Consider the following 16,947-nt stretch of genomic DNA (forward strand, 5'->3'; position numbering starts at 1 on the left):
TTGGTCAATAATAATTGTCTAAAATGATCAGAATTATAATGTACTGGTATCTAGTTTTCTATTGCTTTCTTATTAATTATTAAGCGATGAATTTATAAATAGCATGAGCTGCGTCTGTGGCTACAGTACTAGCACACTGGCCTTCCATTCAGGCGGTTTGGGTTTGGTCCCCGGTGAGGTGTGTGTGGAATTTATTGTGGACAAAGCAGACGTAACAGAGGATTTTTTTGGAGGTTCTTTCATTTCCCTCTCTCATTCCATCAATACTCTTCCGTTCCTCCTCATTTCATCTACCATCTTAATAGTAAAACTAGGCTGGGGTGAGATCTGATGCTGATCTAGGTTCTAAGGACTTGGGGCTCCGGACTCTTTATTCGGGCTCGTCAGTAGCCCAGGAAGGGTGGCCCACATGTCAGTGTCAGATTCACGAATGCCACCCTGGGCATCCATCAGACTTAGAAAATCATGGCATATAGGGTGTACAGACCCAGAAACAAAATTTGAGCCACCTGAATTTTCCAAGTTTCAGTTACAACATGCTATGCATGCTCAGTACAGGTCTTTACATGGGCCTAAACGGCCTAAGTGCAAGGATTTATCCCGGATCCAGCCCTCATGACATCAATCAAAAGTGTGTAATAGGCTATAATACAGTATTAGTATTCCCTTCTTTTTGTTTAGTCAATTATCCGAAGACAGGTTGGGACCTCGCAACACAAATAAGGCATCACTAATTAGTCAACTAAGCCAGGATATAACGGGGAAGGGTGGCCAGTTCCTTTCCCCCTCCATTTCATACATCGCTGACAAGTAACATATTACACTAATCAGACTTCAGATGTATACAAACAATTGTTCCTCCTCTGGCACATATCGTCAAGTGAGATGTACTGCCTGATAATAGATGTACACATGAGCCAGAACCTCAATCAGAGGAGTTTCTTTTCTTAATCCCTTATAAATAGCCGTACAAGTGTATGGTATAATCCCCAGAAACTTGGGTGGATATAACACAATCATATTTTGAATCTTCTTATCTTTTTCCTTTGTTAAAAAACATAATGTAGCATTAAGACGTCAATGAGGGTTGTTGCTTTACTCGATCTAGTGTCTTGCTTTCACTATAATGTGAAGTCACCTCCAACAATCACTGTTTTGACAATTTTTCTAATTATTCGCTTTCCTTTTTTTCATTATAAAACAGCTCAGATAACTTGTGTACACAGTCACTGGCATAGCTCAATCAGCTAAAGCGCTTGCCTGCTGATCCGGAGTTATGTTCGGGTGCGGGTTCGATTCCCGCTTGGGCTGATTACCCAGTTGCGTTTTTTCCCAGGTTTTCCTCAACCAGGCAAATGTCAGGTAATCTATGGCGAATCCTCGGCCTCATCTCGCCAAATGTCATTTTGCTATCACCAATTCCAACAACGCTAAATAACTTCGTAGTTGATACAGCATCGTTAAATAACAAAGTAAAGAAAAAAATTTGTGTATATCAGTCATGTTTATTTTTCATAATTGACGATAAGACGATCTCTTAAATGAAGTGTCTGTGGACTCAACTGGGTTTTGTCTTGCACTACAACTTAAGACTGTAGATCTATCAGCAAAATGATCGACAAGCACAAGTGTGTGTGCCAGGCTTAAGAGAAAAACAGACGTTTAATATTAATAATTATAATAATGCAGACAGCATTGCCCAAGCCTAATCCAGTTTCTTTAGGATGTGAATTCAATGACAACAAAATTAAGGTTGTGGAAAGATTACTGGTAAAATATTATGGCAACAAATGGCGGGAGATTCATATTCTCTCTTTCTATAAGGACATTTCGGATGGAAAAGTGCAAGACGGTCCTTTAATGGATGATAATGGTGATGATATAGTGATTATGATGATAATGACGACTACAATGATGATGATGAGAGGAGGCGGAATATTTTCTAATAATATTGTTGTTAGTTTTAATTTTGAACTTGGTTTCAAGAAATCGTAATTTATTAATCATATTTCAAATAAAATGTGCTTTTTTTATAATCACTGCTTAAAAGATATTAATAATCACGAAACTTGTACTTCATATTATAAGAAATAAATTGAATTGTGCTTCAATTATGTTAGTTTTTGTGCATATTATACTGATTTAAAAATTATTCAGCTTACACATATGGCTATAGTATTAATTGTCTAGACATTTCACTTACAGTACTGGTACTTTTTAGATTTACCAGTACATAAGTTAAAAGTTATATGATATTTAGGACATTTCATTATAGGTAAACTGTGGATAAATATCGGTACTGGTACTTATGTTCCCCTGTAAAATCAGTGAAATGTAAGGTGATCGAGATCAGTTTTGACACTGGATTACAGTACTCAATATTCAAATTCTGAATTATTTTATTTTCTTCTTCACTTCTGGAAAATGACTGCCTGAAAAAAAAAACTAGTGCAAACAAAGTTGGACCTACCATTACGTAAAAGAACTAATGTGGAAATAATGATACACTTTTATAAATTGAATATTCCAGTTTAAGACTTAAAGACAACACTTTTACATACATTTTTCGTTTTAATTTTTTCTTATTCCAGAATGTTCACATGAGAGAGACGTTTCTATGGAAACTTTGGGCTATTATTACGCAGAATTCTACACATATTTTCAACCAACAACCAAGGTGTTTTCTATTCAGTCTATTAACTTTCTGTTTAATGGCAAGCACAAATCGTCAACTGTTACACATTGAAGATAGTCTCCTGCTGGTATGGAAGATAGTCTCCTGCTATTATTGAAGATAGTCTCTTGCTACTATTGAAGATGTCTCCTGCTACTGTTACTATTGAATATGTCTCCTGCTACTGCTACTATTGAAGATAGTTTCCTGCTACTTGCCACATTGTGAGAAAAGTTTAGATTGCAAGAATCAATGGTTTTATTGCCACGTACTCAGTATTAACAACTACACCAGCAACAGCAGCAACATAACAGCAGTAGCAGTAACAACGGTAGAAGTGATAACAGCAGAAGCAGCAATACCAATATTAACATCATCATCCATCCATCCATGTATCTTCATCATAAAGAAATAAAATGTATGTTATTATTTTATATATTATTAAAATAAATTGCTCTTGAATTGAAAATATAAAGTGTATTTCTTCAGAGAGATAATCCCAACAGCTATCCATTCTAGGGTTTCGTACCTAAAAGATTCAGCTTACATGTAAATCAACAAATTTCAAATATTTGAATAAAAATTATAATTCATTCTTTCATAGTGTTCTGCTCAAGGGCGACCTGCAAACACAACATTCTCCAGTCTTTCCTATTTTCTGCTTTCCTCTTTGTCTCCTCATATGATCCATATATCTTAATGTCGTCTATCATCTGATATCTTCTTCTGCCCCGAACTCCTCTCCCGTTCACCATTCCTTCCAGTGCATCTTTCAGTAGCCAGTTTCTTCTCAACCAGTGACGTAGCCAATTCCTTTTCCGCTTACTGATCAGTTTCAGCAACATTCTTTCTTCATCCACTTTTTCCAACACAACTTCGTTTCTTACTCTGACTATCCATTTCACATGCTCCATCCTTCTCCATATCCACATTTTAAATGTTTCTATTCGCTTCTCTTCACTTCGTCGTAATGTCCATGTTTCTGCCCCATATAATTAATTTGCAAAACTCATAATAAACATATAATGCATCAATGGCCAGCTACCATTATATCATAGGCAAATAAATTAGCTTTTATTAAAAAAAAATAATAAAATACATTATACATCTTGATTAAACAACTTTTAACACTGTATCACTTTGGAAAACGTATTATTTGCCTTTCTTGTGTTAAATGTTCTGATGATGGCCAATAGCAGGCTGAAACATGTTTACAAGGTAATAAAAAAACACAAGAAAGACAAATAATACGTTTTCCGAAGAAATACATTAATTATCATTGTATAAGTAATTATGTAAAATGCCCAAGGAGTCTTTAAGAACTTGTAAGGCATCTCCTGCCAGTAACTGATGTTAAGTCCAAATCTGAACAATGAGACAGCAAAGCTGGAAAGTGTTCTACGAGCCCAAAAAGAATTCTGATGACTTCCCAGGATTGAATGTCGTATTTTTCTGCCATATAAGTGATGAAAGGTTGGTAATCTACATCAATATCCTTTATTTGATTTACAAATTTTTCAAATTACACTGACCATTGGGTCATTAGCCTTTTTTCTTGTACTTGTCAATTGCTATATCTACTCTTTTTGTAGAACCTACATCTGATATACAAACTACTTCTTCATAAGTACCTCATAATTTTTTTAGCGTTTCTAAAACAGTTTGCATTGGAATTAAGAACTTTATGGTGTATGTTATTGCGGAAAAGTTCACCCTTTTTGCTGAAGTCAAGTACATGAGCCAGGGTTTCAGTCTACTTGGATCCTGCCAGGGATGCTCCTGACAGCTTGTTGTAAACATACAGAGCAGAGATATGTGACACAGTCAGTTATAGGTATTGATTACTACAATTTTCATATATTTCATTATGAGTTTTTTTTTTTCAGTTGTTTTATGTTATGCGAGTTTACCTGGTGATATTTCTCCACATTTAAAGTTATTGCAATCACCTTCCAATTTCTCCTCTCCAATGCAGTCCTCACCATACACATTGGGCACTGGATTCGTGCAAGTGCGAGTCTGTACGCCCTCTCCTCCTCCACATGTTACACTGCATGTCCAAGGACTCCATGAAGACCATCCACCATTTCGGGGTCCACCATCAATATCTGTTTACAATTTATTGTGTGTTACATAATGCGAATTCAGACACTTCATGGAAATTCTGTGCTGATAATCAGAGTAGCTCACTTGGGTGGTGCATTTTGGTATTACATATGCAAAAATGCTGAAATTAATTTTATTATACTTGTTGATAAGTATTGCATTATAGTATTACACTGTTCTACAAAATTTGACTGACTTTTTGTTTATCTGACTTTTTCAATGTTATATTATCAATTTGATAGTGCTGATCACGAATATAATATTCATTTTCCTGAAATGTCGATATTTTGCAAGAAAAATAAAAATCATACATTTTAGCATTTCTGGAATATACTAGTATCAGTATTCATAAAACAGATATTAAACAAAAAATAATACCAAATAATAAGGAAATACATACCTATGCATGACATAGGATATATTTATCCTTAGTATTTCGTTAACAGTCATTCCAAAATGAACAGAACTTGTGCATTTCCGTTTATGAGGATCTGAAGTGCTGAGAACTAGGTCCCAAATGTAGTCTCCCACAATAGCAGCATCACATCGACCCTGGTATCTTTTTTTCCATTGTTTCGATATCCTGATGGAAGCGTTCACCGTGTTCTTCGCTAACGCCTCCCAAATTAGGCCGAAAAAATTCTAGGTGGGAATGCAAGTAATGCAATTTTATTGACATTCTGCATCCCAGTGATCGGTAGTGTTCCAGTAAAGATGAAACTATTTCTTCATAGTTGTCACTCTTCTTGTTGCCTAGGAAGCCTGTCACCACTGCTCTGAAGGCCTTCCATGCATTCCTCTCAATATCAGTCATTTTCTGCTCAAGTTCTTGGGATGAAAGCATCAAACGAATCTGTGGGCCAGTGAATATGCCACCTTTCACTTTTGCATCTGATAAATGAGGGAACATTTTCCTTATACGTGTATGAAGGTAAGCAACAGAGTTGGGTTCTAATGCCTTCACAAATTGCTTGACTAGTCCAAGTTTTATGTGAAGAGGTGGGAGTAAGATCTTCTCTCTTGGAACTAGAGCCTCGTGGATAACATTGTGTTTACCTGGAATTAGGTGTTCCCTTTGTGGCCATGTTTTCTGAGTATAGTGCTGGCCAGTGGCTCTACTGTCCCAAAGGCAGAGAAAACACGAATATTTTGTGAAACCACCTTGTAAACCTAATATAAATCCCAACATCTTGAAGTCTCCACAGATATCCCACTTGTAACTAGTGTAATTTATCTTCTCTAGCAGGAACCTTACATTTTCATAGTCCTCCTTCAAATGAGTGGAGTAACCAACAGGAATTGAAGGATACATATTTCTATTGTGAAGTAGGACAGCCTTAAGGCTTCTCGTTGAACTATCTATGAACAGACGCCAATCTTCTGCAATATGGGGGACTCCAATAGCTTCAAACAACTCATTGATCTTGAAACAATAGCACAGTTTTTCTACTTATGGAAAAAGGATGAGAACTCCTTATTCCGAGTTCTGTATGATGTTATTTTACATGAAGGAAGGAGAAACCTCCATTCTTTGAAGCGTGAAGGAACTAGCTCAGCTTTATATTTTGGTAGCTCTAATTCTGTGATAAAATCATCAAGCTCTGATTGACTAAGAAGGTGGGGTCCTTTTTCTTCATCTCACTAAGAAACGTTTCATCTTAATCACTTTTTTTATCGCACTTTCTTCTTCGGTTGAGTACTGATCAGGTGGTTTAGGTACTGGCAGGTCATTACTGTGTGGAACTGGGGCAATGGAAGAAGGTATACTAGGGTAATCTAAGTTTCTTCTGTTCTTGAACCTTGTATTTCGATATGTCTACAATACAAAAGTAAGGTGATTTGAAGGTTCTCTCCAGATCCGAGGTATGGCAAAAGGCATACTTTTTCTAAACCCACGCAGCCATCCTTCTAAGTTTGAACGACAACTACCACAGGAGACGTGGGGAGCCCATATTTTATCAAAATCTCCAACCGGCACTCCGAAGTAATGTTTGTACGCTGTGCAGAACTTTGTTCCAGGTAAAATGGCATGTTGTACTTGTTTAGGGCTTATATAGAAACCACAAATATAACAAAAAGAGTCTGTTGGAAGCTTACAGCTTCTTGTAGACGACATTTTTTACAATAAGAGGCAAAAGTTAGAAACTGCATATTACAGTTCACATATAATGAAGAAACAGACTTATTTGTCTTAAAATATTGATGACTGGGAGTGAATTCTATTCACTGATGTCTGCCAATCCTGAAAAAAGGGAGATGTCTGCAATTAGTTCGCACCTAGTTGCTAGTAATAAAACTAAATAGAGAATGTGTTTGGTTATGTTGTTTTTTTCGAAAACATAAATTACAAAATATTTTCCAAAATATTATCATTTCAGACAAACCAATGCCATATTCGTGTTCAGCAGGCAAATTTCATTCAGGAACGATGAAAAAATTAACATAAACAATTTCTTGTCGAGTAGTGTTATAGTTTCTTTTGCAATATCAACTCTTGTTTTTCCTTGCTTGAATAACATTTTACGTAAACCATTACTATTATTATTGCATCAATAACTACTGTATATTAATAGAATCGCTTCTTTCCAAAAGGACTTCATTCAGTCCATTTTTTGGAAAAACGAGTTTCCTGTTGGAATTGGCAGTTTTAGGGGTCGGCGCATCATTTTACAACAAAAGAACTTCAGTCCAGTTGATACTATATGTGTGAAATATAGGTGTAGAAATGTTGTTCCTTTAAAAATGGACTTCAGTCCTGGACTGTGGCCCATTTGGAAAGAAAAAATATTGCCAACCAATTGATTTACCTGTGAGATTGGATTGATAATTATAATCGAAATATATCTAACGATTTGTATTGTAATATTCTGTTGCTAGTATCGTTGTTGAAGACATTTCTGGTTCATTTTGTAACTTAAAAAATGGATAAAGATAATGCTTCAAGAAAGAGGGCAGTGAATCTTGCAAGTTACATATGTTCTGCAAGGGAATTTTACAATGTTACATTTGTTCAGATCAAATTTCTGCGTATCTGAAGAAAAAAAAAAACTAAAATTCTTTCAATCATTGGAAATTAAATCAATTTGCTTTCTCAAAACATGCTACGAAATGTTTTATATACGACAATTTTTATCTCGAAAAGGAAGCAAAAATGAGCAAAATTCTATTGAACTTTTTTGTTTCACTTACCTCAAAGAATAACCGCCTGAAGTTAATGACATTATAATGTGGTCATGCAGAATTCCTGCACGGAAATACCATATGTACTTCGGTACATCATAGTAATATGATAAGCATAAATAATCACTTCGTGATTCAAGACTGTGCCATGTTAAGTCGGACGCTGGCCACTTAGTCACTCGTAATGAGTGCACCTCTGTACATAGTCTTGGACATTGTGCCACTGTCACATATTCTGTGACACAGTACATGAGGTTAGACCATCAAAGGGGAATAGAGAGGTAGAACTTAAATCGAGAGGGATTCAAGTCTCTAAATATCCAATTCTGAGATACTGGGCTTCAGGGATTCTTTATGAGTTATGAGTATGACACATTCCTTCAAAATCATATTCAATTAAGTCAGTAGCATTATTTTTGATCGGAAGAGAATAGCACATATTAGTGCTTCTGAAAAAATCACATACCATAAAATTTCAAAGTAAGTCAAGAAAACTTTGTACTCTGGTGCTGAGACTCGTGTATCTGATTCAGATTATACTGAAGGCATCATAACCTATAACTTCAGCCAACTTTCAAGTGAACTAACACACAGTCAAATCAGTTCGAGAGTTTTTTTGGCATTTATTTTATTTATTTACTTCACCCAACTTTTAAGATGACAGAGCAAACTAGCATATAACATATATTAATCAGTGGCGAAGCTATAGTATAAATACTTAGCAGATTGAAAAAATCTGCTTACCTTGTATCTTTTTATAAGGAGATGTTTATTGGCTTTTCTATCGAAATTTTTTGTGACACAGACCTCACAAGAAGATGATGACCATTCAATTTCACCGCCAAACAAAATACGGGTAAAACAATATAACTTATTTGTCTCAGAGCACTCTGTTAGCCAGGAATATTTCTTATACCATGACAATTGAAAATTTATATTTTGTCTTCCTTCATCTGCTATTTTAATATGAAAATGTGGTGTCGATCTCCTATCTTTGTAAGCACATTTTATTTTATATGCCCAACTTGAAATCGGTTTCTCTTTTAATTCTACAAATAATGAGCCACTGGGAAGCACGAGGACTAATGGTGTACAAGTCTGGCACATGAATTTCTGGCGAAGTTTAATGGACTTACCTTCAGGTTCACAATTGAATGACCAAGTAATCTCTCCCTTTTCTGCGCCAAGAGAAAACCAATAAAATATCATTGGTTCATTATGTTTCCATTGGAGTAAATTCTGCCCATTTCTCTTCACGAAGATGTTAGTTTCATTGTAACTACAAGTATAAAGAAATAATAGTATTTAGTTAAATATGGAAAATAATATTATAAAGAAAATAATACATAGAAATCAAAATCTTACAAGAAATTCAAACAAATGCAGTAGTGAATAATTTAATAATATATTATTTTTTACACACACCTGATAAAGAATATCGTCCACTTGTCAGTATATATCATAGGCTCGTCAATCTTGACGTAAGTGATAGTTTTGAGGTTTTTCCCCTCTTGTCTGATGAAATACATTCTCTTCACAGCATCGCCTATTGTCAAACCGTAGTAATCTCCTAGACCTATTAAAAATGTTAGATTGATTAATATGAATTTTGTCATATACGTAACTTCAGCTGAAATAACAAACAACAAAGACTAACTGAAATGTCTATGTTGTTAATACTAAAATTTTACTACGCTATCTTTTTTTTAACAGATTTTATTGATCATTCAGCGCTGTAGCACTACACAGATCTATGGGAAAAGAAACAACACAACAATAAGTAAATAACAAAAAGACGGTCAGCCTATTTACAGGTTCCTCTGTAACAGAAGAATGTTTGAAAGTAATTTTTTGATAAATTTATAAAATTATGTTTTCTTCAACACATGAAGTGGATGAATCTGAAGATCTAGTACAATGTTCTGTGGAAGACAGCTCTTGATTCTTGTGGGTTGAGTGGATCTTTTCGCGAGAGAAAAGAAAGCTACTCCTGAGATATTGTTAGGGTGTGAGAAGAATGTTTTTGCCTACCTACAGATGAATTCTTGTATACCGGTAGTGTATAATCCCAGTTCTCTATGTAGTTTTGAATTTCGGACAAACCATAGTGCATCAACAGCAGTTCGTAGTATTTTGTTTTGAAAAAATTGTATTCTTTGAATTTTTGTTTGATGCTGCACCACCCCAAATTGGACATGCATAAGTTATCAGAGCGCAGAGTAACGAAATATATAATAGAACTGTAATACCGTATTTACTAGAAAATCCATCGATTTATAAGACTCTACTCATTTTTTTAAGTATTGTTTCATAAAAATATTTTGTATACGAATATTAGACCCATAAGAAAATACTGCTAATAGAATTCTACTGCCATATTCTAAGTGAAACAGAATGTGTAAGTTTTTTCAGAAAATGGTTATCAAAAGAATACAATAGATCCCTAAGTAAGCAGAAACAGTACTTGCAATATCGTCAGGTTCAGTCCAAGGACAGACTCACTCTCTTTCAGTAACTTTTAGCGAAAACAATGAGATCGCAGGAATGTGGAAGCTTGCCGTTATGTTTATCATTTATACCTGATCATGCCTTTCAGTTCATAGCATCAATAACTACTGATAGTCTTGTGTTTGTTTCTGTAATTTGTTTTATTAAATAACCATTACATACCTATTCATTAAGTTTAAACATTTAAAAATATATTTAGTTTTAGTCTGTGTTAGTAGAATACAATAATTTTTACTTAGTTACAATCTAAGTCCTCAAATTGCATTTTCTTGTTTCTATATACTCGATTTTAAGTTCCGATGTTAATATAATAGCCTCCTAAATTTAAAGACAAAAATCTGGTAAAAAATTGGGATCTTATTTTTGAGTAAATACGGTATTAGTTAATAGAGATGACTTTCCGTTAATAAGAGGATGAAGTCTTGAGTAGGCCAGATTAAGTTTAGTATTGATGTGGTACTATCTCTGCAGTAAACCTCCTGCATATGACTTCAATGGCTTCACAGCTCCCGCGAATCACAGGAGTGCAGTTTTGCCTAATAAAGGAATATTGCTATCAAAGGGGACGTTGGCGATCGGGGATTTATTTAATTCTGAAATTCAGTAGCTTGCCAGATATAAAGAGAATGCACAAAAAAAAAACCGTAATTTAAGGTCAAACCATTCCCTCTGTACAGTTATTACAAGGATATGGGTTATACAGCAGTGTTCGATCTTAAAGCATTCCAGAAGAATAGTCCTATTGTTTAGAATGCCTGGATCACTCAAGATGCATAGATACAATAAAACAGAAAACAAACACACGGTCACGCTGACACATTCTTATCATTCTTCCTTTGTATTTACGTGTATTTGCACAAAAAGCAGATCATTTCTCTTTCATGGTGAAAGAATATTTCTGTTACACCTTGTCGTTCAGTAAAGCAAGTGGTAATGATAAAAAAGAAACAAATGGTTTTGTTTACACAGACCACGCACAATTGATAATTAGAGTTTACGAGTTTTTTTTTAATATTCCAGCATTCTTCTTCTTTTAACAGACAAAAGGTTGAGTCCTGAGTCCTTCAACGAAGCAAAAATGGTTGTTTAACTCGCTGTAACTCGGAAACTAGTACAGATTTTGAGTAGCAATAACTTTTAGAAGTAATTTCCATTCTTTTTCAACATTTCTCTCACTTTGAACCCCCCCCCCCCCAATCTAACACGAAAAACAACAAAGTTTGCCGCTTACCAAATTTTGAAGGTGTAAATGTCTATTTTGAACAGATCACTTCGAAGTTACTATTTTTTCTCTCTGTTCCCAAAAAAGATTTTGACTTCGAATTTTTTCTATGCTTTCCTCAGACATTCAACTATCAATCATAAAAATTACAGCGCGATTGATTGACTATCTTGGAAGCTACAACATGATAAATATTTAGCGCAGTGAGAAACTGATTTCTCCTTCCCTCTGGCTCTGGTATCACAGTCTCTCTCTCTCACATGAGATGTCACTCTCTCGCACAAGCCATCTATATTACAATGCCACAGCAATGTCCGATTGGTTCTCTTCATATGCAGGAGATTTGCCACAGAGAATAGTTCTTCTAAAACAGTGTTTCTCAACCAGGATAGGTACGTGTATTCTAGGCCTCTAGGATACTTAGAGAAGACTGAAAAGTACAATTTTTTGCCTAATGATATTGTGAACACAGTATACATATTAGAGATTAAGAATTTGTGTTGTTAGTGTATTGCTTTGATGGAACTTATTCCCTTTCCCTCGACATATTTGTGTGAGTCCAGTTTTTCACATGTAACTGAAATAGAAAGAAAGATACAGAAAAGTTTAACCCAAAACATTATTTAATTGCAACTATAAGTACAATTTTATTAAGCCGAGAATGGACCACATTATTTCACGAAAACAGGTTCAGTTTCCTATTAAGTTAACATTTTCATAACCACTCTTACATTTTCTTAATTCCTCAATTAATGTTTCACATTTAAAGTCAAGCAACTGTATGCTTATTCATTCATTGTAGAAGTCATTAAATACCTATGAATAGGCAAGGTACTTGAATGACCATAGCTTAGCCATGCTGGCCGGCCAACTGGCAACACGTTCGTACCTGATAACAGATAGTGGGGAAAGCTGATTCATGAATGAATAATCCCACTGTAGTAAATCAATAATCACAGGGATGATAGAACATCGTTAAATAAGTGATAATAAAATTCACACTTCTGGTATTGCACTACATTTAATTTGAGATCATACCTGGTAATTTAAGTAGAGGAATTACAGCAACTCCAGTGCCCCGGATATATAATGTGAAGTTATTGTAACGGCTACCAGGCTCTTTTGACCACAGTCCTAATGAAAGAATCTTAGTGAAGCGATGAGTACTTGTTTTCTCTGTGTGACATTCTAAAAATAATGGAAATTTTAATATTAATACTTATTCCCCAAATATTTCTTGTTATAAATTATTCATACACTGCTTACAGCTATAGATTTCCATGACATAGTTTCATATTTTATTTCATTAGCACCACTATTAGTTTCAAATGATAACGTAAATGTTTACGGAACCAACGTTTTGTGCTATGTGCAAAATTTAACCATCAAACTATCCAAAATTATGTTCCATGATACACGCATTAAAAATAATTATTCAATTCATGCAAAATATCATAACGAAGCTCACATATAACCCCTGTGGTGGCTGAGTCATCACACCTCCAGTCTGTTAAACAGGTGGTCCGGGTTTGAGTCCCAGTCAGGTCTGGGATTTTTCATTGAAAAATCCATAGTAACACTTGTGGTGAACAAGGCCGCAGTTGAGGTTTTTCTCGAGGTTCTCAAGTTTTTCTCCATATTAGGCCCTATATTATAATTCTATCAACATTCCTCTATTTCGTCATAATTCCATAGCATTCACCAATCGCTGGCAGGTGACACACAGACAGAGCTGGCCTAGACATGAAGTGGGTTGTCTGCTAGAAATCTGGGTATGCAATGAACCTTAGTGTAGTCAGCCGATGTGGGTTTGGAAATGCACTAGCTTGAAGGTTAGTACAATAGATCGTAACAGATCGCAGTGCTGGGCCATAGTGTGCCCCCTCTCATAATTCCAATTTCAACCTCATATACATAAATCTGTTGCATTTGGAGAACTTTTGTAAATTAGCACCATTGTAACTCGAAATTGTGAGGTATGGGACAAAACTACAATAGAATCGGTGAAAGAATAGAAACTACTATGTATTGTGAATGCAATATTCCTACTTAAAACGTGATATTACAGTAATATTTACACTTTTCGTCCGAGTGATTATGTCGCAGGATTGTCGAAAGGGGGAAACCATGTGACGGTTTCTTAAAATTATTTTAAACAGTACAGTTATATAATATTTTGTAGACATCCAGTTCCGTACAGAAAATATTTTCAGTAAAAAGCTAAGACGGACTTAACACCCCTGCTACTACTCCCTCTGAGGCCAGAGGGGCCAGCAGAAACAGGTGGGGGAAACCAGGATGAGACAACCAAGTGGATGCACAGTATATTATAATACAGGTAATGAAAATGTGAACTCAGAAAAAAAAATTACAAACTTTTTCCATGGAATGCCATTTATTAGTTGAAATTTCGAAGTTATATTTTGTGCATATCTTATTAAGTCTAGACATTTTTAACTGCAATTTTATGTCTTCAATTTTTGCCACAATTACTTGGCAATGATTTAATATATGTTCGTTGCCCTAAATAAATACCTTGTTGTGTTTCTTCGTTCTATTCTTCTAAAATTTAGTTCATATATAAAATTAAAAAGTACATGTGATAAACTACACCATTGTCTGAGTCCTTGGTTATGAAATTTTCATGACACATACATTTTCCTTGATAATGCACAGTCACTTACCATTACATGGGAAATTAACTCCAATGGTGTGGCCTTTGACTGAAGTGTAAGTGATAAACATTGGCTTGAAGAGTTCATGTTTCTGCTCTCCAGTTAATGATACATTGCCATGCTGCCAGTCAAATAAATAATTATCCAGGCCCTCATATCCCAGAGAGACACGTCCTGTGGGAACCCGAAGCCAGAAACCACCCCATTTTCCAATAGGAATCAGATGTGGTAGTGTCTTCTGTTTCAGAAGTATCTCTTTCTTACCTATAAGATTAAATGAGATTTACAGACATATCAGAACTGCATTTGTCGGTGTATATTCTACCCTTCCTCTTCCCTGTACAAGTAATTTTTATTTGTAATAATTGTACAGAGAATGTCATAAAACCATTAGAGAGGAAAGTGTGATAACTGCGATCTCAATAAATTTGCAGCCATTTCAAGGAACAATGTATTATTATCATCATCATCATCATCATCATCATCATCATCATCATCATTATTATTATTATTATTATTATTATTATTATTATTATTTTAGCCTCATTTTTTATATTACAGAGAATGGATTTTGCTTCTGCATTGGACTGATACCATACTTCAATCCTTTTGGTATTATATTTGCCAACAACTGAATAGACTACAGTGGACTATAGTGGACTTTATATTGTCAGCAAACAGCTGGATACATTAAGAAGATTGATTTATTATTATTATTATTATTATTATTATTATTATTATTATTATTATTATGAAGCACGTATGGGCGAATCCAGAAATGCATATAGTGTGTTAGTTGGGAGGCCGGAAGGCAAAAGACCTTTGGGGAGGCCGAGACGTAGATGGGAAGATAATATTAAAATGGATTTGAGGGAGGTAGGATATGATGGTAGAGACTGGATTAATCTTGCTCAGGATAGGGACCAATGGCGGGCTTATGTGAGGGTGGCAATGAACCTCCGGGTTCCTTAAAAGCCAGTAAGTAAGTATTATTATTATTATTATTATTATTATTATTATTATTATTATTATTATTGAATAGCGTGTGAGCTTCCCAATCAAGTAGTCTGAGGTTGGACTCCCAGCATGGGCCAAGGTATAGAAGAAATTTATCTTCCATCCAAGGGACTAGGTGTTTGTCCATTGTCTTATTATTATCTTGTGATATCTTTGCGGTAGCCTTGTGTCATGCCGATCCCATTATTTGGGAGCCTGCATTTGAGAGAAGTCCAGTGTACGATGAGATGAATCTCCCTCTGCTCTGGTGTAAGTTGGGTAAAACGTGAGATTAAACAGAATAAAAAAAAAGATGCTATTGCTATTATTATTATTATTATTATTATTATTATCATCATCATCATTATCGTTATCATCATTACCATATCGACGGGCCAGTTCAAAAGGTAAATAACTTAAAATTGGAAGTTTTGAGATAATTAAATTTTAAAGCTCCATGTTGCTTTGAAAAATCCAATTCACACACTTTAATTTGAAACTTACAGTATTGTATATATATAATATACTGTAAGTTTCAAATTTATATTAATTTATTTACTTCTTTACTTACTTACTTATTTATTTATTTTGCTAAAATTGTACCGGTAACATAAAATATAGTATACATAGATAAAAATTTTAGCTCACCCCTGAAAGAGTAAAACTCGTGCTCAGGGGCGGATTCCTGATTTTAAATTAAGAAGTATGTAATACAATTCGTTTTATGTCTACTGGACAATAAGAATATATAAATTTAATTTTACAATTTTTCATTATTTATAAAATCCATACATAACTTTTTTAAATTAATACTAGAATTATTAGAATTGACATGTTGACATGATTAGGATAAAACATCATTAATAGAATTTGGAGTAATTTCAATAATTCTTGAATTTTTCACAGAAACATGAAGGTTTAAAATGTAGGTTCACCAAAACTTTAAATTTTGAGTTGTTTGTCTTTTCAACTGGCCCATTAATATTTTTATCCTTTAATTTTAGTTTCTTTCAGGGAAATTGCTTAATTTTTGGGGTGTGACTTATACAAGGGACAGTTTTATATGTCTTCAAGTACGGTTATAACAAAGTACATGCTCTTTCGATTTATTTCACCAGTTCTTTATCAATACCATACCAACACAGGTATTAATACATATCAATCAGCAAGGATCGATCTACTCTACAGTCACAATAATTTACTCTGTCACGTAGTGTGATCCCATGGGGAATCCTGTAACCCTTATCGGGTGCGTCAGCCAGATGGCAGATGAGGGATTCTATCCTATATGGTGGAGTGGTCTGAATAGCTGCAGTTATTGCAGTGGACCAACAGGAACGATAGCAAGGGGGGACACCCCATCTTGGATAGTGGTCATCCTTACCCTTAATCATTCCCAGGTCCTTTGGCTCGGAGGATAGTACCTGGCAAGTGCCTCAGTTATGTGTGGAGTAGCAAGATTCCTGATCTGTAATGGAAGCAATGTGCCTAGAGAAATGAACATTGATATAAAACAATCAAGCTTAGAGGCCATATATATTACTTGGTTATTTAACGACGCTGTATCAACTGCTCGGTTATTTAGC

General features: G+C 34.9%; 1 protein-coding gene across 2 annotated transcripts in view; it reads right to left on the reverse strand.

Moving 5' to 3' along the window:
- Positions 1-16,947, reverse strand: part of LOC138703436 (uncharacterized) — a 51,904-nt gene that overhangs the window by 23,186 nt on the left and 11,771 nt on the right. Inside the window, exons 6-10 of one of the 2 annotated variants that reach the window (XM_069831295.1) lie at positions 14,375-14,629; positions 12,729-12,878; positions 9,386-9,536; positions 9,097-9,239; positions 4,624-4,782 (exon numbers count right to left, since the gene is read on the reverse strand). In XM_069831295.1, coding sequence (XP_069687396.1) covers positions 4,624-4,782; positions 9,097-9,239; positions 9,386-9,536; positions 12,729-12,878; positions 14,375-14,629 — 858 coding nt within the window. Of the gene's footprint in view, positions 1-4,584; positions 4,783-9,096; positions 9,240-9,385; positions 9,537-12,728; positions 12,879-14,374; positions 14,630-16,947 lie in introns of both variants that reach the window. The other variant, XM_069831294.1, reaches the window with a different exon arrangement.

Source organism: Periplaneta americana, chromosome 7 (assembly GCF_040183065.1).
Source record: "Periplaneta americana isolate PAMFEO1 chromosome 7, P.americana_PAMFEO1_priV1, whole genome shotgun sequence".
Lineage (NCBI taxonomy): Eukaryota > Metazoa > Arthropoda > Insecta > Blattodea > Blattidae > Periplaneta > Periplaneta americana.